The sequence below is a fragment of the Electrophorus electricus genome, chromosome 3 (genome assembly GCF_041902795.1).
Source record: "Electrophorus electricus isolate QZ-2024a chromosome 3, ASM4190279v1, whole genome shotgun sequence".
NCBI classification, from domain to species: Eukaryota; Metazoa; Chordata; class Actinopteri; order Gymnotiformes; family Gymnotidae; genus Electrophorus; species Electrophorus electricus.
Genome location: NC_137499.1, coordinates 11437580 through 11457500, shown reverse-complemented (window position 1 = coordinate 11457500; position 19921 = coordinate 11437580). Strand labels below are relative to the sequence as shown.

At 46.3% G+C, this 19921-nt stretch overlaps 2 protein-coding genes across 11 annotated transcripts in view; both read right to left on the bottom strand.

The window, feature by feature from the left end:
• Nucleotides 1-8853, bottom strand: part of atp7b (ATPase copper transporting beta) — a 15107-nt gene extending 6254 nt beyond the window's left edge. For 6 of the 10 annotated variants that reach the window (XR_014122588.1, XR_014122589.1, XM_081710284.1 and 3 more), the window contains exons 1-14: nucleotides 8536-8853; nucleotides 6708-7851; nucleotides 5727-5960; nucleotides 5480-5643; nucleotides 5071-5232; nucleotides 4450-4532; nucleotides 4038-4221; nucleotides 3610-3843; nucleotides 2687-2778; nucleotides 1838-1965; nucleotides 1394-1548; nucleotides 1036-1170; nucleotides 597-791; nucleotides 1-60 (exon numbers count right to left, since the gene is read on the bottom strand). The exon at nucleotides 1-60 is cut by the window's left edge and continues 123 nt beyond it. Coding sequence is in view for 8 of the 10 variants with exons in the window: in XM_081710284.1 (XP_081566410.1) it covers nucleotides 1-60; nucleotides 597-791; nucleotides 1036-1170; nucleotides 1394-1548; nucleotides 1838-1965; nucleotides 2687-2778; nucleotides 3610-3843; nucleotides 4038-4221; nucleotides 4450-4532; nucleotides 5071-5232; nucleotides 5480-5643; nucleotides 5727-5960; nucleotides 6708-7851; nucleotides 8536-8712 (3147 nt within the window). In the remaining 2 variants the exon portion in view is untranslated. The remainder of the gene's footprint in view (nucleotides 61-596; nucleotides 792-1035; nucleotides 1171-1393; nucleotides 1549-1837; nucleotides 1966-2686; nucleotides 2779-3609; nucleotides 3844-4037; nucleotides 4222-4449; nucleotides 4533-5070; nucleotides 5233-5479; nucleotides 5644-5726; nucleotides 5961-6707; nucleotides 7852-8535) is intronic. The other 4 variants (XM_081710285.1, XM_081710291.1, XM_081710290.1 and 1 more) reach the window with 3 other exon arrangements.
• A 1505-nt stretch (nucleotides 8854-10358) lies between these two features.
• On the bottom strand, nucleotides 10359-15163 carry htr2ab (5-hydroxytryptamine (serotonin) receptor 2A, genome duplicate b). Its single transcript, XM_081710292.1, has 3 exons — nucleotides 14526-15163; nucleotides 11623-11823; nucleotides 10359-11496 (listed from the first exon to the last, which is right to left on the bottom strand). Exons 1-3 carry the CDS (start codon nucleotides 14902-14904, stop codon nucleotides 10667-10669), a joined length of 1410 nt encoding a protein of 469 aa, XP_081566418.1. The 5' UTR covers nucleotides 14905-15163; the 3' UTR covers nucleotides 10359-10666.
• Between the last annotated feature and the right edge of the window lie 4758 nt (nucleotides 15164-19921).

Genomic DNA, 19921 nt, shown 5'->3' with positions numbered 1-19921 from the left:
GGTCACCCGTGGTACCCCGTTAGTGATGGTGCCCGTTTTATCGAACATCACCACTCTGATCTGCAGGAGGCAGGAGGCACATGGTGGCATTGTTTTAGAATGGCTTGTTGTGACCCAAAAATGGTTCCCGCTACGCGGCATATTCGCCATGGCCTTCAGGTGGAAGGTTTGGTGGAATGGGGTGGACTCTGACACTGGCAAGATGTGTTTTGTGAAATGTGTTTTGTAAAAGATTCAAGATCTTCAAGCATCATATGCAAACGGAACTTAAACTGAAGTTTCTTTGAAAAATCACAGCTAACGTGCCCTCAAAAACAAACTTTTCAGTGACACTGTACCACGTCACCATAATAAGCCATAATATTGAGTAACGTAACAATTTAGCAGCCTGATAGACACGTAGCACAATGGTTTGCGATGGTCATTACACCACTTACCATTTCTGGAAATGAATAGTAAATGACAGATTATTATCTTCATTTGAACTGGTCCCTTAACAGACACGACAATCATCCATCCTGCTTATACGTTCAGTGAGATGTTTGTTGTCTAGATCCCTAGTGAGGAAGTGAGTGTGAAGCTCTGTGCAGCATTGCCTTGTGGGCCATTTCCAGTGGCTCTCCACCCTTGATGAGGATGCCGTTCTGGGCGCCCACCCCGGTGCCCACCATCACGGCCGTCGGGGTTGCCAGGCCAAGAGAGCAGGGGCAGGCGATCGACAGCACCGTGATGGAAGCTTGGAAGGCGAAACGCATGACCACGTCCGTCCGTGGAACGTTCTTATCATAGCTCTGAACGGAACACCAGTGAGACTTAACGTGACGTTAAATGTGTTAACCAACACACACACACACACACACACACATGCGCACACACACACAACACACACACACGCATGCGCGCGCGCACAACACACACGCGCACAACACACACATGCGCGCGCCCAGCACACACCCACACACACACGCGTGTGCACACACAACACACACACACAGATATTCAGCTTGACTCTGGTATGTTCTTGCCATTACTCACAGGAAAATACTTGACCACAATGTCAAAGTTCAAAAATCCAATAAGGAGCCATGCTCCCAGTGTAACCACGGAGACAACGACGATGAAAGGGACGAAGTAGCCACTCAGTTTGTCTGCTAATTGCTGGATTGGTGCCTGAACAACAAGTCAAAAGACATTAACCATAAAAACACAGTGGCGGCTGAATTAACACGCGGCTGAATCTGTGTGTGTCACCGACTGTGTGTATCTGTTACAGTACGAATCTCTGAACGTGTGTGCTATGTGTGTGTGTACTCCATGACATTACATATCTGTGATTATCCCAGACTATTTCCCTCTTTAAGTGCTTGCATGTGCAGGCGTGCACGTGTGCCACCTTGGACGTCTGTGCCTCCTCGACCAGTCGAACTATCTGGCACAGCGTGGTGTCTGCCCCCACATGCGTGGCCTCCACCAGCAAGGCCCCATGTGCGTTAATAGAGCCAGCGATCACACAGCTGCCAGGCTTCTTTCGGACCGGCATCGGCTCTCCTGGGGTGATGCGGGCATAAAAGCTACACATGACCCAAACTGCACACAGTCACTCCAGGGCCAAATGTCTGAACTGGGTCTTAGTGATCAGTGGGCAATTGACAGATGCAAAGAACTTTGCGCAGTTATCTAAGTAACTGTGTATGAAGGACATTTCTGAGCTGCCCTGTGAGACTGTGGGAAAATTAGTGAGAACTTAACTTCATTCCCAAAAAGACTGTGATTCATTGGAAAAATACACAAAACTCTAGACATATGGCAGGCCAGCAGACTTCACAGAGCTTCTCACCCGTGATCAGTGACTCGTCCGCCATGGAAGTTCCTTCGATCACCTTCCCATCTACTGGGAACTTCCCGCCGGGAGACACCTTCACCACGTCTCCTCTCTGAACCAGCTCGACGGAGACCTGCTCCTCACTCAGGAAAAGACACCTCACATTCACTATCTCAGTTCAAATACAACGTAGCATTGCACAAAATGGAGCACAGAGCCAAAACAAGACTTCCGTTCTCTACATAATTACTTACAGCGCATACATACATACACACACATTTTAAGATGACATATAAATACATCTTACAGCTTACAAATATCCATCATGCAGTGAGTGAACTATGAGCCAAGAAGTCAATCCTAGATGAAAGTCTTGCACTCCTAAGCACTCTCAGGACATGCACTCTCCTAAGCACTCTCAGGATGTGCACTCCTAAGCACTCTCAGGACATGCACTCTCCTAAGCACTCTCAGCATGTGCACTCCTAAGCACTCTCAGGACATGCACTCTCCTAAGTACTCTCAGGATGTGCACTCCTAAGCACTCTCAGGACATGCACTCTCCTAAGCACTCTCAGGATGTGCACTCCTAAGCACTCTCAGGACATGCAATCTCCTAAGCACTCTCAGGACATGCACTCTCCTAAGCACTCTCAGGATGTGCACTCCTAAGCACTCTCAGGACATGCACTCTCCTAAGTACTCTCAGGATGTGCACTCCTAAGCACTCTCAGGACATGCAATCTCCTAAGTAGTCTCAAGACATGCACTCCTAAGCACTCTCAGGACTGCTCAGGCTGTTTCTGTTTTAAGGGCATTCGGGGGGATGCCTCAGCTATGTGACGTCTTAATAACAGCCTGTACCTGATAATGGAGTTGTCCTGCCCCAGTACCACTACAGTGGCGTCCGTGGCCTGCAGAGAGATTAGTTTGGCCAGTGCCTCTGAAGTCTTGCTCTACAACGGCATAAAAGAGTAGCAGGGTCAGTGTTTTACATGCAGTATTTTTATTTTACAAATTCATCTTAAAATTCAGATTAAAATCATCCTTTTTTCACCTCCGAATAGAAATGTCAAAATTGCTGTACAGTATATGTGTAGTATACACAATCAATTTGAATTTATAACCAAAACATACAGAGTGCGACATACGTTTTGGCTCAGTAGTTACAGATTAAATCTAGATGGAAAATGAGAAAAACACAGCCTCCGAAATGCCTGTAAGCTTTGCCACTAAAATCACAGCAGGCTTTTATGACACTGATATCTTGGTTGGATAGAGGAAGCTGTCTAAAGGAATGACTAGGCAGAAATAAGAGGCCATGACGTTAAGCTTAAATGGACCTCAAAGAGGGAGAACAGTGTGGAGTTTCGTCCTTAAAAATGGAGGATGACTCAGATGGATTACAGCAAGATTGTGCATTTTGTACTGGCTAATATCGGCTATGTATTCTTCACAGCACTTATTAACCCTTTTAGTTTATATATGAAAACAAAATGAAACTTATTGTTAGGCACACTGAAAGCAAGTATGTGATATCTATGGAAGTATGTTTAGCTCATTATTTTAGATAATGGTGAATGAAAAATCATTTCTATTACTTCTAATCTATTACTTTGATTAGCAGTTTGATTATCTTAATTAACAGAAGTGAGCTGAACGAAGCTGGAGTGTGCAAGTTTCTTCTTTAAGACGTCCATGGACAGTAATTTCAATGTCTTGAGACTTTTATTCGCTCTTAGAATCTGACAAAGCCCAAACTTCTGGGTAGGGTATTTTCTCTTCACCTTGGCAACGTGCTCCAGCCAGCGTCCGAGGGCGATGAACACGAACAGCATGGGGGGTGTATCGAAAAACGTGACCGGGCTTTGCTTGGCCCCCTCACCCATGGCCACCAGCAGCATGACGCATGAGTACACGTACGCAATAGTGGTTGCCAAGACGATGAGCACGTCCATGTTGGCGGCCCCGTGCCTCAGAGAACGGTAAGCATGGATGTAGAAGCGCCTACCTCCGAAAATCTGAGACGGTGGAGAAAGACAGAGACAGAGATATTTAAAGCTTCTTCAATATATATATGTATATATATAAATAATTTGAATATTTAGTTTACCATGGCACTGACTGGCTTATAAACAACATTTTGCTAAAACACACTCATATGCAATAAAGAAACCTGTCCTGTCTGCCAAGGCAAGCATGGGCGCCTCGTCACCTGGACAGGTGTGCACAGCAGGAAGAAGGCCAGGTTGAGGATAGAGAGGCCAGGCAGGATGTTCTGCTCTTCAGGCATGGAGCCCCCGTGCTCGGGGTGTTGGCTGTCCATCACCATCATGTAGATCATCAGACCCATAACGGGGATGCCGAACACCAGACAGAACAGGAAGGCGTGCTTCCACCTGGAACACCAGCAGCACAGGACTCATTCTCAGTTCAGTCCAGCCACACTTGCGCCCTCGAGGGACAGCTCGACCTCTTTGATACGTGGCCTGGGTGTGTGTTTCTGTTATAGACTTTCACCGTTTCTCAGCACAAAACCAGTTCAGGAGGCTCACTGTGTTGGGTTTTTGTTTACTGGTGTCACTTTGTTAAAATGGGGACTGAGGCAGAAACTAAGAGATACTTGCTGCTGTATCTCCCCCTGGAGTTCCGAGCCCTCGTTCTTTCGTAAGGCATCATTCTTTATCAAGGACACTCCAAATCCCAGACCCTATGGGAGAGAAAGAGAGAGAGAGAGAGAGAGAGAGAGAGAGAGAGAGAGAGAGGCAGGCTCATAACTGGTATCATTCTCGTGACATTTGATTTGCTAACTTCCTTATTAATCTAAAATATGATAATTAAAAAAAACACTGACAACAACAAAACAAACAACAATAATCACGATAATAATGATAACGATAATTAATCTGATGGATATTGCTGAATAACATTATGCAACATGAGCTGTTTACAGCATAAATGTAATGTGTAAAAAACAAATTTGTCCTCCCAGGCCATCCCAACAACGACCACTGGCAACCCAGAATTCATTAGCGGAAAAATACACAAGCATCTTTTCAATTAGCACAGCCTATTCCACCATGGCACAAATCGAATGTGTGGGATCAAAGCTGTGCTCAGAAGACGCTGCAGAGCTCAAAACGATCAAAGCGCTGGCTTGTCAAATTTTGTATGCGAGAACATTTTTTTGACAACAGTGCCCACCCCTAACACGTGTTGCCAAGACACGGTTTCATTCCTTACTTTACCTCTATGCTTCTTATGATCTCACGGGCCCCGATCACGTCTGGATCGAATTTCACATGTGCCTTGCTGGTTGCCAGGGCAACGGTGGCCTCCAGAACACCCTCTGTTCTGCAGAGTTTGGCTTCGATGTTATGGACGCAGGAGGCGCATGTCATACCTGTCACCTGGTATAACGAAATCAGTACCAAGACGAAAAAAAAGCAGACCGTCAGTAGTGCGTGCAGGACTCAGCTTCCTCTTATTCATTTCATAGCACCGCATCATAAGTCCTTGATATGTCCTCATATACCTGGACTATTTCCAAGGCTAAACTTGAGGTTAGGGTTCTATATTCATTTCCGATAAGCACTGCAAACATCTCAAAGTCCCCTGGACCTCATGTGCCAGTTGAGTATAACATGCCTGACTCACAGAAAGGTTCAGAACACCATCACTGACTGCCCCATCTTCCATTACTGAAGCTCCAAACCCCAGGGCACTGATGAGCTGGACGATCTTAGCTGGGTCCAGAGCCTCCGGGTCATACTTTATTTCAACTTTTCCCGCCATAAGAGCCACCAGGACAGATTTAATCCCTGCGCACACAACAAATACAGCACCAATGAGAACACCAAAATAAATAAACGCTTTAGGAAATTACGGAAGCACATGTATTCACCTTTGTGCTTGTGCAGGTTTCTCTCAATGTTGGCTACACACGAAGCGCAGGTCATCCCAGTTACACGTACGAAGCACTTCTGGGTCTTCTCCTGTTCAGGAACTTGTGTTCTCACTGAATTTGCTGCTGCTGCATGAGGTTTTGGGGTCTGGGGCTTGGATCTTGGTAGAGTCATGTTTCTGAGGTAAGGGGGTGTGCTTTTGTGTGACCCCTGCCTGCTGAAGAAGGTGTCCCCTAGGACAGAATGTTTGACGGAGAGACATGGGTCAGTGAAGGACTTGTGAAATCCATTATCTACTGTCCTAACTACCACAATTACTTACATGGATCAAACGACTCCACAGAATGTCAGTTCTGTAATCGCTTAATGCTAGAATTACTACATGCCACTGCTGAGTAACATGAAGAAACAGAAAGAGAAGGAGAGCTTCTGATAATCCGATTAGAGATTCATTCCAACTACCGGCACTGGAAGGCCATTTAAAGTTTTCCCATGTCTGGGTCAGAGTCATTCAAGGACTCTTCATGTTATTCTAGAATTCCCACTTGGATTGCAACCATGGAAACCTATGTCAAGTTCAGAATCTACTGGCCGAGAAGTCTCCTGAAAGTCTGGTAGTGCTGATAAGATCAACAAACCATCCTGTCCACCTGGGCTTGCTAACTGAGCTTACTAACTTAAAAAGTTGCTGGGCAGCTGGTACTTGCCAGTGTCTGTTAAATCATTTTTGGTTTACAATGTCACATGAATTTTAACCACTTTCAGTCAACACAGGAATAACACCTGAAATATTTTTTTAGAAGGGTTCTAAGCTTTTATTGGACGTGATTGATTTGGCCTTTCAAGAACCTATTTCTTATCACTGTTAATGTTATGTGTGAAAAACACGGCTTCAGGTACACTGAAGTCCAGTGTACCTTGAGGTATTTGGTTGCATTTGAGCAGATATGAAGCATAAGTACAATATGAAGCATAAATACCTTCTTGCAGGTGTACTTCAAAACCCATGTCCTCAATGGCATTCCTGAGCTCCATAGGACAGGTCAGAATGGGGTCAAACGTGATTATTCCCTTCTCCTCGCTCAGACACACCGTCACGGAGTGCACACCATCTCTCTGAGATACCAGTCCCTCTATGGACTGTACACAAGAGTCACAAGTCATTCCTTTTATTCCTACTGTCACTTTCTGGAGCCGAATGCCATCCACAGAATGAGTTCCAACATTCTGAGAGCATGCCGAGGCATCGTTCCTTAGGTTGTGAAAAGACAATTCTGGAACATCATCTGGAAGGGTTACCCTGAAATCCCCAGGAGGAAGGTTCTCCAACATCCCTTTGACTGTATCCAGAGTAATCAAAGATATGTCATATTTCAAATCCACGCATTTGTTTTCCAGGGACACAAGCACAGACCAGACGCCTAGCATTCCGGATAAGCTCTCTGTGATATTCTTTACACATGACCCACAATGCATCCCTTCTACACCTAACCTCACCTGAACAATCTGTGCTGGGTGAACTCCAGTGTGAGCTGACTCCAGTGAATGTGGGTCTATTGGAAAGGCATCATAACCCATGTCTTCTATATGTCCCCTTAGTTGTTCATGATTCACTTCCGATGAGTTAAACTGTACAACAGCTTCCTTCTTGCTTAAAGACACCTGGATACCCACAACCCCTTGCAGTGCTCCGAGCCTCCCTTCGATGGAGTGGCAACATGAGTGGCATGTCATTCCCTCCACCCTGAACCTCACCCAGCTCTCCTCTGGCACTGGTTCACCAGGATTGGCCACCCACGTGCTGGTCACGTTTCCCAACCTGTATCCCATTCCCTGGATCTCCTGCAGGATCTCTCTGGCCGTGACCATGGAGGGGCGGTGGTCTACCCAGGCTCGGCCATCAGACGGGGGCACGGACACACCCACTACACCGCTGAGGGCGCAGAGCCGTGAGTGGAGGCCCTGAGCACTGCCCAGGGAGCCCGGGCCACTGAGGTGGAAACACGCCCGAGAGATGTGGTCCAAATTCGGCCTGGGTTCATTGAGGCTCTCCGGCTCATACGCCAGATTATCAAAGGCAAATTTCGTAGAGGACCAAGATTCAAGACGTTCTCCATGCTCCTGCTAAAGAAACAGACAGAAAACAAGTACAGCCAGTCTGTCCCCTCAACGGCCCCCGAAAACACACAAGTCTTGGTACCTTGTCAAAGCACGTTCAATATGTTGTAAGACATGCACATTCTGTGGGGAGTCCAGTAAATGAATGAATGAACTGAATGAACTCATGTTGAAACCAGGCCACTGCATTAGCAAAGACTAATCACACACACTGGAGCATTAGTGCTAAAGTCCCCCAGCAAATATCAAAGAGCAGATTATACACCGGGAAAGTCTCACTGGTTAAGACTTACGCATGCCGTCAGCTTATGGAGGCCATATGCTGAGACAGAAAACTCACAATGATGACTATATTATTACACCTACCTTATTAATGTTTTGTTATATTACTAATGACATATTTACATATATACTGAGCGTAAAAGCAACAGGATAGGAAGCTAATAGAAATCAGGAGGCATGCAATATGCTTGCATGACTAAGCACCAACCAGAGCAGCATGACTGGTTTTGGTAACTAACTACAGTACTCTGAAGATCAATGAGGCTTATGAAATGTGACAGATAAGCATTAGTCACTACACATACTATATATCTATATATCTATATATATATATATATATATATATACACACACACACACACACACACCTTTTTTTTATCGCTCTGGTTTACTCTTGGATTCACTAACCTGAAGTAGATTCCGTCCATCTCTGTCTTGTGAGGAGCGACAAACACACGGATCCGACATGCAGCGACACAGAGGCACACAGTCCGCCATGCGCACCTGTTCCCCAACGCCCGGCCCGTTATTTGCGGACTTTGCCACGCGTTTGGTGAAGTGGTTAAGCGAGGCTAACTTATTCATCTTTTCGGTGTTCCGGCTCTCGGATTATTAATATTTCCTCTCTAGCGTTCACATAGTGTTTCTTTTTCAGAATGTCCGGTGGGAAGTCAACGCGCTCTTCTCCCCGGCGGCGCGCGCGGAGCGGGTTTAAATCGTACCCGGTTTTGCGCTCAGCGACAGAGTGACGTCTGAGTGATTTACCTACGCGTGCATTCACTCTCTGCACACTGCACCGACTGTCCGGTAATCATTCACATTCACGTTCGTGCCGAGTGCACAACCCAGCACATTCATAGGTGCTGCCACAATAAATCCCAAGGTGTTGACTGTCATATGCTTGATCGTAGTTAGGGTTAGGGTTATAGTTAGTGTTAGTGTTAGGGTTAGGGTTAGGGTTAGAGTTAGAGTTAGAGTTAGTGTTAGTGTTAGGGTTAGGGTTATAGTTAGTGTTAGTGTTAGGGTTAGGGTTAGAGTTAGAGTTAGGGTTAAAGTTGGGTTTAGGGTTATAGGTAGTGTTAGGGTTGGAGTTAGTGTTAGTGTTAGGGTTATGGTTATAGTTAGTGTTAGGGTTAGGGTTAGTGTTAGGGTTAGGGTTAATAATAATAAACAAGCACATTTGCTGACTGGTGGGCTATGTAAAGCAGTAGCATTTGCAGGTGCTAACGTGTGCTTTGATTGACTATTGACTATTACACACCATTCTAATTAGTGGAGACAAACAGCTCCAAATACAGATGTCTAGATAAGCATCAGATGTAGACTTTTGGTGTTTCTATATAACACTGATGTACATTCTTTTACACAATTCCTCCAAATCAGTCATAGCACTGGCAGACTTGTCCAAAAATAATGTCAAAGTCTTGCACAGCAACCTCTCACTATTAACAGAGGTCACGGCAAGCTTTAGGGCATACACAATGCCACACACAAAACAGCACGCCAACTGAAACAAACGTTTTTGTTTTTTGTACTTATAACCTTCCAGCAGGGGGTGCACAAACATGCAAAGAGGGGGCAGTAGAAAGGTCTCAGGCTTTTCTGAAACACAGAGGCTACAACGGTGCCATTGTAGTCATCTTAACAACTGCTTCATTGGTGAATTGTGCTTTTTATTTGTCTGTGTCTGTCACAGTCATATTGTTTTGTGTGCTTTAATTGTCAAACTCTGAAACAGGATAGTGTAGTATAGGCTGTTATTCAACCTGTCAAAGGCTCCAGATCTCAAGGGCACCAGCCACCTTCATCGAAACGTAAAAGGGAAAAACAACGTACCCACTGCGTTGAGTGCGGAGGGCCACTGTGGAAGGATGCGCTTCTGGAAGCCTGGAAGTGCAGTGCATTAACGCGCGACAGACGTGCAGGTGTCCCTCCGGTCCAATAGCTGCACACTGAGGCCATTGCTGAAATGTCCCCACATCATTCTGCAGAGATTTAGACATGGGCAGTCGCGCGAGCCTTTATAATGCATAGTCTTGGTTAATGGCTGTTATTTCTAAAATATCTTTGTCCACACGACAGGACTAGACATCATTCGGGCATTTCACGAGAAGGCGCAGTTCAGGAACAGGGCTCTACCTTTAAAGTACATTTATTTAAACAGGTATGTGTGAACGTTACACATATATTTCAAAACACTACACAGAATGAATCTTTTAACAACTGGTTCCCAGAGAATCAAACAAAACAGTTCATGGAATTATTTTAAAGTCTGTGACGTTTCCCTTGATGTTGACGGCTCAACACAAAATATGCCTGAACACCCCATGAACCACTTTCTCCTTCTCTTACAGTGTGTAAGCCGCACATTTGCGTTGCTTCCAGTAACAAGTGACACACCCTCTTCCAGTCCCAGTCCTGGACAGCCAGCATTGCCATCTGCCATTTTCAAGATATTTCGCTGTTTCAGCTACTGAATGCGGTGTTGTGACACAGTACTGCTGGTTCCCTCCATAGGAGAAAAGCCTCCGTTCTGAATTTACATGTAACTCACACTCTCGTCTGCTCCCCCCGTGCCTGGTGTGCACGAGTATCTCGGCCGCTTCGTTCCGGGGGAGGTGGCGAGCGTGCTCCCCTCTGCCGAGCACCTCAGCGAGGTCGCCTGTCCTTGCTGCGGGAGCTTGGAGGAGGTGAAGGCCAGGGGAGGAATGGTGTTGACCAGGATGGCCTGCAGAGGCTTCTGCTCTTCTTGGTAGTGGCAGCGCAGGTAGTGGGCGAATGCGGTGCGGTACGTCTTGTTGAAGAGCGTGTAGACGAGCGGGTTGACGGCGGACGAGAGGTAGCCCACCCACACGAACACGTTCAGCAGGCAATCCATGAGCGCCGGGTCACACAAGGAGGCGCCGCACGTCACCGCCATGACGTTGGTGACGAAAAACGGGCACCACATGGCCACGAACAGGAAGAAGACCACGCCGAGGACCTTGGAGGCCTTCTGCTCGTTCCCGATGGCTTGCGCGGCGCGCCGGCCGAACGACCCGGAAGCGACGGGCGCCGCAGCGACCACGGCGTCCGGGCAGAGCGAGCCACGGGTGAACAGGCGCTCGGAGGAGAAGGAGCTGTGTGGCAGGAAGTCTAGCACAGACAGCCACTTGGGACGCGGTGCCAGCCGATCGAGGCACAGCGTGGCCTGCCGCCGCAGCCTGCTGACGGTCAAGAAGTACGTGACCAGCATGATGATGAGCGGGACGAAGAACGCCACGAAGGAGCCCGCCAGCACAAAGCTGTCGTCCGTCAGCTGGCAGCTGCAGCCCCGGAACACTTTGGAGTGGTCGTGGAGGCCGAGGACAGGAACGGGCATGGAAATACCTGACGGAACCGAGAGACCCAGCGAGAAGGAGAACGACAAAAGCAATAAAAACAGTGAGGCCCTACTGGAATCATGGGTTTAAAAGGGACCAGAGGAGAGAGGAGCAGGACCTGTCCCGTACTCACCCGCAGAGATGGTCCACGCCGCCGTGATCTTGACCCGGGTTCGGGCGCGGGAGTTGGCACGGCTGTGCTGGAAGGGGTGACGTATGCCAATGTAGCGGTCAAAGGAGATGGCACACAGATGCATGATGGAGGATGTGGAGAACAGTACGTCCAGGTAAATCCAGATTGGACACAGAGCAGACGGGAAGGGCCAGTCGTAATCTGCAAGAGTGGACTGCAGCTGAGATCCCAGTGGACAGACAATCTAAGTGCTTAGCACATCAAAGCAATACTGCAATGTTTCGCATCATATTTGTGACATGTAAAGTAAGGTACATTGAAACAATAGCAAACTGCTTTCAGAAACTAACATATTACTAATGCTGCAGTATTTTTGCGTGGTAAGGCCTGTTACAGAAGAGAACGCGTGGAATCCCACAGCGTGTCTGGCACTGTTTTACTGCTCTGTGCTCTTTTGTTGTAGATGTCGAGGTATCATCACATTCCATCACTTCAGTATGTAAACGAACAAGAACAATTACACATAGTGACTTGGGCAACAGAAAGAAGCGTGGCCAGAATACTAGCCATCAAGATAACACATAAAAAAAATCACAGCATGCTTTTGTTGCTAGGCTAAAATATTCAGTCATAAATCCCAATACCTAAAGGATTTGATATTCTTAAATTGCTGTTATTAATTGGAGATTATTCTGAACCTGTAGCAAAATAGTGTTAATCCCATTTTACTTCAGAAATATTGAACATGCACGCGCGCGCACACACACACACACACACACACACACACACACACACACAAAAAAAACAAAAAAAAAACACGCCGATATTTTTCTTTAAGGCGGCCCAATTGACTGTAGGTGCAGCAGAGGGCGCCTTACCATTGAGTCTGTACATTTCGATGTTCTGCGGCGTGTGGAGCAAGAGTTTGTTTTCATTAGTTAATTTAGTGACGTGTATTGATAACACCTTTAAGTGCAACAATTTTCGAGCCCCCTTTGGCTGTTTTTCTTAATTGATGGACAGAAAATCGGTCAGCACACGTGATTACACAAACAACCAAACAGGGTTTTTTCCCAGTCTGAGATTAGTCTTTTGGTTCATCCGCTGCTGCAACAATTTAGATTGTTACTCTTTTTGGTGAGATGGAAGATTTAGCATCCGTCTGTGAGCATGCGGTCCTATTCAACATCCCACTGTGTCTGTTACATATCTCAGCGGTGTGACAATTGGACCAATCACTGTAATTTGTGGTTGCACTAAAGAGGGGATTTGTTTCCCTTAAAAGGCCAATCATCAGATGACTCTTACTGTGGTTGTGGGTTTTTAACTGACGTGCAATTATCATCTTTTGTTTAGGAATTAATTATGACATTATTTAGAGGATAATATTCCATAAGAGCGTTTCTCATTTGAAATATTCACTTTGAACTTTTTCCTTGAGGTGCTCGCGACTCAGTTAACAAGGGATTTTTTTAGTACTTGTATGAAGATCAGCGTAAGCTGTTTTATTTTAAAACATATGAAGATTGAAAGGAACATATCAGGGTTCTTTTTTTCAAAATCAATTAAAGGCAAATAAAGGGAAATGTTTTCTTATACACACAGCAAACACACCACCAGAAACTGACTGGGCTGTATTCCAAGGCTAATATGCTAACTTTGCTGATGGTACTCGGTGTCCGAGGATGCGGAATAACCACCTCCTCTAAACTAACACCCCTCCCCCCAGACACGGATCATCATCTTTGCGAGGTTGGGTTTCCTCGTTGACACAATCAACGTGAAGGATTAGGGCACTGTGAAGAATGATGCGTTTAAAAGTGGGTTGGGATCCAAGTCTGTCTCTCTCGCTCTCTCTCTCTCTCTCTCTCTCTTTGAACTCCGAAGATTAATTGCCGAGAGAGACTGGCTGTGAAGGCATGAGCGGGGAGGGTCAAAGGTGAAGGGTCACACGGCAGAGACAGCAGCGGTAGCTCCACGGAGAGAGGGTTACCCTCATGAACATGGGGTTAACCCGTTCAGAGGTATTTCTGACAGATATGAGTCAAAAAAGGAAAGAGCAAATTAGCCTAAAATGTTTTGCCTCCTGTTGTGAGCGTGACTCCTTATCTCCAGGTGTTGAAGTTTCAGATCACCTATCTTTGGGTCGAGGGCCACAACAGCAATTCCTGTGAAATTTGTAAACGCACCCAACAGCACCTGATTAATGATTTATCAAGGCGCAAAGGCAAATCTGTCAATAGGTCAGCCCGTCTCACAACTTAAAGGGACGGTTTTTATATCCAATTATTCACAACATCAAACCAGAAGTGGTAGTGCTTCCCTTCTTTTCGAGTGCAGAGTATGGAGGAGTATCGTTGGGTCTTAATTAGCCAACATCAAAGGGATGAAGGGAGAAATGAGAGATTACTCACACAGCAAGGCTAATTTCATTATACTTCATCCATGCAACCAAACGCACCTAGCACGCGTCGTTAGTCCTTTCGCTCGAATTTGGCTTTTGCTGAGAACACAGTTCAATTTGAACAGCCTAGACGGCCTGCTCTGTCACGTGGGACACGTTTGAGAGGCATCAGCGAGCGTGTGTTCCACTTCCCAGTGAGTTTGATGCTGCCAGTCCAAGTGTGGGCTCCTCTGTGAATGAACAAATCTTTTTCTGTTTATGTCTCTTGCTTCCTCTGGGTAAACAAGACTTAATGTCAGGCTCCGTATGTCTATCTTTCTCTCAAACACACGCTATTATACACACACTCCCCACACATATACACACACACACTTCTAAGAGAGCATAACTGACAGACCACATGAAACACATAAATATAAAACAGACACGGCACCTTCAGATGTTTTTTTTTTTCGTCTTAAAAAAACATGGTTTTCCGAACAGAATTTCCTCAACTCACTGTAAAGAATCGTCACCATGGCGACCGGCATGACCAGAAGGCCCAGGAGCATGTCAGTTATGGCCAGCGACATCAGGAAGTAGTTCGTGGCATTCTGCAGCTTCCTCTCCAGACTCACTGCCATGATGACCAGGATGTTCCCCATCACCGTGACGACAATGGCCAGCAGGATGAACAGTGCTACCCAGTTCTTATGCACAGGTCCAGAGGTCACACAGAGCGACACATTTCTGCCCTCCTCACCGCTACAGTTCACAGAGTCATTCATGACTACATTACCCAGAACACCTGCGACCCCACGGTCATGGCCTGAGGGGCTGACGTATTCACCCGAAACTGTAGACGATTCGAAGTCGACGACGCTTCTGTTCAGGGACATCGTATCAGCGGTGCTCACTTTTCCTGCCACGCTGAAGCATCGTTCTCTGCCGCTAACGCGAGGACGGAATGCCACAGCACTCAGCACAGAGCTGCCGTGACAAAAGATGTCCGGCGAAGCCACGCGCAGCCCATCTGTGGGAACTTCAGCTCCGCATGGTTTTCCCTGGAATATTCATGGATATTCTTCCTTGGAGAGACACAACCAGGATGTGTTCCGGTCAAAGCCGAACAGATGTGCAGAGACACAGGTCTGGGCAACCTCCACAGTGCACAGAGAGAGAGAGCACGAGAGAGTAAGAGACACTAGTGAACAAAGACAAGATAAGATAAACAGACAGGGATAGGTGTGTCCATTCATTTAGACTGGGAGCCTCTGCAATGTAAAAACACAAACAATAAGCATACGCAATAAGCGCACTAACATAAAACATACTTTACTTACTTCCGACACCTCTCACTTTCTTCCTTTATAATACACCCATAACAGTTTAACTGCTTACACAAAAATGAAAAGAAATTCTTCCATCCATTAAAGTTTCTGAAGCCCAATAGCAAATAACTGAGGCGGATGAGTACGAAGGAGGCATGTGAACCCTGAGGTTTCTGGGCTTTTCCCGCACAGCTATAAACTCACCGCTCCAGAGACAGAAGAAATGCCCTCAGAGCGAGAGAAACTCACTGCAGACTCCACTTCTCCCTCGTTCTCTCGTGCTCTGTCTCTCTCTCTCTCTCTCTCTCTCTCTCTCTCTCTCTCTCTCTCGCAAGCGCTCCGCACCTCTCGCTCTCTGCTCCAACTCTTTCACCTCCTCCCTCTTTCACACTCCCTCCACTATCTCCCTCCCTCCCTCTCTCGCCGCTGTCTGCTTTTTTTGTCTCCTCTCTCGTTCTCTCTCTCTCTCCAGTTCTCGCCACAATCCGGAACCAAAGTCGGACTGTTTGAGCTCTCTCCAGAAAGACTCGCCTTCCCTCTACTTCACTATGCCTCTGACAAAGGCATTCAAACCTCTTTACATACACATGTGGACACGCGAGACACACGCACGCGCACACTTCTCATACCCTAATATGTACAGAAGTATGGGACACCTTTCATTATTTGATCATTTTTCACTTCTAGGTTCTCCTTTCTTTCTGATGTCTTGGCAAAGTTGTAATGGGATAATTGATCATTTGTGAGGTCTCTGAATAGAATATGAATTAAACAAATGAACAAACACAAAATGACGCATGCTAACAAATCCTCTATGTAACTCACTTGACATTAAATTAATGATTACAAGTGATGAGCACTTGACATTCCCAACACCATTAGTTTCACAGGAATTAATAACCCAATTTAGTCCAGCATTTTTCACCTAAGAGCTCTGTCATCACAAGATATTACAAATGTATTATTAATATACATGAATCAATGTTTAATATTGTCTAAAAATACATTTCTGCTTTCTACCTTTATTAAGGCAAGAAAAATTACATTCTGTACTTCTCCTGGGCAAAAGGAAAAGACTTAAGGAAAAAGAAGAAGCTTCAGGTAGTGGCGAGACACAGAAAGAGAGAGAGAGAGAGAGAGAGAGAGAGAGAGAGAGAGAAAGAGAGAGAGAGAGAGAGAGAGAGAGAGAGAGAGAGAGAGAGAGGGAGAGAGAGAGAGAGAGAGAGAGAGAGAGAGAGAGAGAGAGAGAGAGGGAGAGAGAGAGAGAGAGAGAGAGAGAGAGAGTGAGAGAGAGAGAGAGAGAGAGAGAGAGAGAGAGAGAGAGAGAGAGAGAGAGAGAGAGTGAGAGAGAGAGAGAGAGAGAGAGAGAGAGAGAGGGAGAGAGAGAGAGAGAGAGAGAGAGAGAGAGAGAGAGAGAGAGAGAGAGAGAGAGAGAGAGAGAGAGAGAGAGAGAGAGAGTGCACTTTGAACCAGTCCCAGATGGTGTGATACTGTTCACTGTTGTTCATGTTCTTTTTCATCTTCATGCATGTTGAGAGGAGAAAGGCCCGTCCCTGAGGCCCGGCTTCCATCAGCCAGCCCTGCGGGTCTCTGGAGGAGAGAGCATCACGGCACGGAGGCGGGAAAGCAGCAGAAGGGCTTTGGCGCACTGCAGGGAACGGCAAAAACAAACCCTCTTTAACTTCCCTCACCTGCCCTGGGAGACATCCCAACACTTGCAAACAAGCCCGAGTTTCCTCGTTGTGATACAGCACGGGAGCGTAAAACGCTCTCCGGGTGTTAGGCGCGAGCGCGCCGCTGGCTGTGCTGTAATTGCGCCCCCGGGAGCAGGGAGACGCTGGAGCAGGGAGACGAGGGAGCAGACGTTCGTCTGGCCGACTCTGCTCGGAACTCCCGACTCCTGCGGTCACGTGTACAGCTTCGCTTCGCCTCCTCCACGCCTGCAGACCAGCGCGGTGCAGGATAAAATCGCGAAAGACACGCCCGTCCGAAAGAAGGGAGGCGCTGCTCCGAGGACCAGAGGAGCAGGACAAAGGAAAGTTGGTGAAATCCCGATACGACTGTTTGGAGAAGTGATGAAGACCCCATATGCTCCATTCGCAGAAGAAAAGAAAAGCGCATGAAGGAAGTGAAAGGCAGGCCAGCGCTATGCAGAACTACGTCATGCACAAAAACAGCACATTCTTGACGTGCTGCAATTGCAGTCTAATTGGAGTTTACGTCCGCCTAATTTCTGAGACCCAAGAGCACGCGCTCTTCGGCAGCCAGCGCTCGGCGTCCCGCGCAATTAGCCACGTTCTCCGCGCATGAGCAAAAAAAGGCATTAGAGCGCGCTCGAATCGGATCAGCACGGCGTGGAGCTTTGAAGCTTTGGTGGCAGGGCATGCCAGACTGTGTATCTGGACAGGGAAGCTGTACAAAACACGCCGTCACGTCATGGAACGCAAACCGAGCCAAAGGCCCCGAGCGCAGAGACGTTAACGGTATATTAACGAAAGAAAAGCCAATGACGCCCAAGAGCCCCTGTGATTATATTTAAAACATGAAACTGCTTCAAAACATTAAAAGTACGTTTAAGAAGGGACATGTTATTTTCAGTAAGGCCCATATATTGTGCAGTGCAGCTCACTTAAATGTAGACTAGATGAAACTGTGCACCCAGTTCTGTGAGAAGGGAATTAGGTAACACTGCTTATATTATGTTAGTATCACAAGTAATATTTCAAAATAATATTTACAAATAAAATCCTGTAGCATATTTTAAATTGCATTTTTAAATAGAATTTCAGAAGCAGTTCGCATGCAGATGAAAAGAACATTAGTCCAAAAGGTTCTGCCTTTCTACAACAATCTCGCTCTCTCTCTCTCCCTCTCTCCCCCTCTCTCTCTCATATATATATATATATATATATATATATATATATATATATATATATATATATATATATATATATAAAGAGAGAGTGAGAGATTTAATGCATCTTTTACTACAGTACACTAAGTACTAAGGACAAGAGGCATATTCCTACTAGGATTTCTGCTCATGTAGTGATTGTATCTATCATTATTATTTCTGACATGAAGCGAAAGGACACTACACCTGCTCCTGCTCATGGAGTCGGCCCTGCCTCTATGCTGGTCAGCACTGGTGTTTCTTCACTGGTGGCGATCAATCAGAATGAGCCGGTGCCACTCGTGGAAGTCATGCCTCCTTACCTGGAACGTTTGAACTGGAAGAAAGCGCACCCAGAGGGGAAGGTTGATCAAAAAGACCATTTATGAGTGAACAGATAGTGTCAGGCAGCGAATCTATCAAAGCGTAGAAGAGTGGGGCTGGTATCCTGCGCTTTGTGATGTATTCTGAACACCTCATTTCCATGAATATGACAATATGAGCACAAACCTAAGCTTTTGGAACTGGAACCTTGGGAAATTCACGTATGCTGGTGTGTACAGGTTATTATTATACAGGTATCAGACATTCATGAGCTGAGGATGGTAACAGTGGAGGCTCCTCCCATCCTCGCTGGTGCAGAAAGGAGCCTACATTACATTTGCATCTCATTTTCACGGACTTGTTCTTCCAGGGAGTCCTCGGAGTGGGAGCAGCGGGGCCTCACAGGAAGAATGTCAGCGACATGGCGTAATGCGGACCAGCACAGCTCTGACTAAACGGCGCTGACAGTGAAATGAACGAAGAGATCTGAGATGGTTTTACATGGAAAATCAGTTTCTGACAAGCTGGCATATTTCACACAGCATTGTAGGGGCCATAAAGCATTTTAAGAGGCTCAGGGCAAGTCCTATTCCTACTGCTAGGGTTAGTCACTCAAAGTGATTCTACAACATGCACATATATGTACATACTATGGTGTGACTTTCCAAAGAGATGTGGACATGCATTTTTAGGATCATAAAACCTAAATGTTCATAAACACACAGTCAGCAAACAAGATCGAAAACAAACACAACAAACATATCAACATAAAACAATCAGAAAACAACCATGGGGGATGGGGGGGGGTTAAGTATGAAGTAACCATGGCAACATGGTGCAAGTCCTCACCGAACTTTTTCATCCCTATGGCAAGAGAATTCACATCACCCCTCTCTCTTGCTCACCTCCCACACACACACATACACACACACACATTTACACAAACACACCAATTCAAACGCGTGTAAGAGTGTTACCTCGGTCTAGGGACCGTTTGCAATGATTATGTCATGCTTGAAGTTGCAAGAAGGAATTTCACCAGAATCCCATTTGTTATGTCCCATTTGCATTTGTTATGTGAAACATCCTGCTCATTATAATGAGACTTTGCGTCCCTGCGTTCCAATCACGTGACTGTCGGGGCTTCGTGAGACATAAATCTGGTTAATAGCTGAGTTAGGTGGGAGAGAAGAAAGCTCAAAGACTTCCCCATCTTCATCTCTGCCACTTTTCCCAGCGAGAGATTTATGAACTGCCGTCAGGACACCTCAACTAATGAGAGGGAACGAGGGATGGGGAGGAGAGAGAGAAGAATGAATGGACAGAGAAAAGACCACGGGGAGTAAGGAGAGTGTAAGTAATAAAGAC

What these genes read in the sequence shown, in the direction of transcription:
- htr2ab (XM_081710292.1), bottom strand. Translation starts at nt 14,904, where the DNA reads ATGTCCCTGAACAGAAGCGTCGTCGACTTCGAATCGTCTACAGTTTCG. An exon ending in CATGGTGACGATTCTTTACA is followed by an intron (nt 11,824 to 14,525) that starts GTGAGTTGAGGA and finishes CCACTCTTGCAG; the next exon opens with ATTACGACTGGCCCTTCCCG. An exon ending in GGCGTGGACCATCTCTGCGG is followed by an intron (nt 11,497 to 11,622) that starts GTGAGTACGGGA and finishes CGGTTCCGTCAG; the next exon opens with GTATTTCCATGCCCGTTCCT.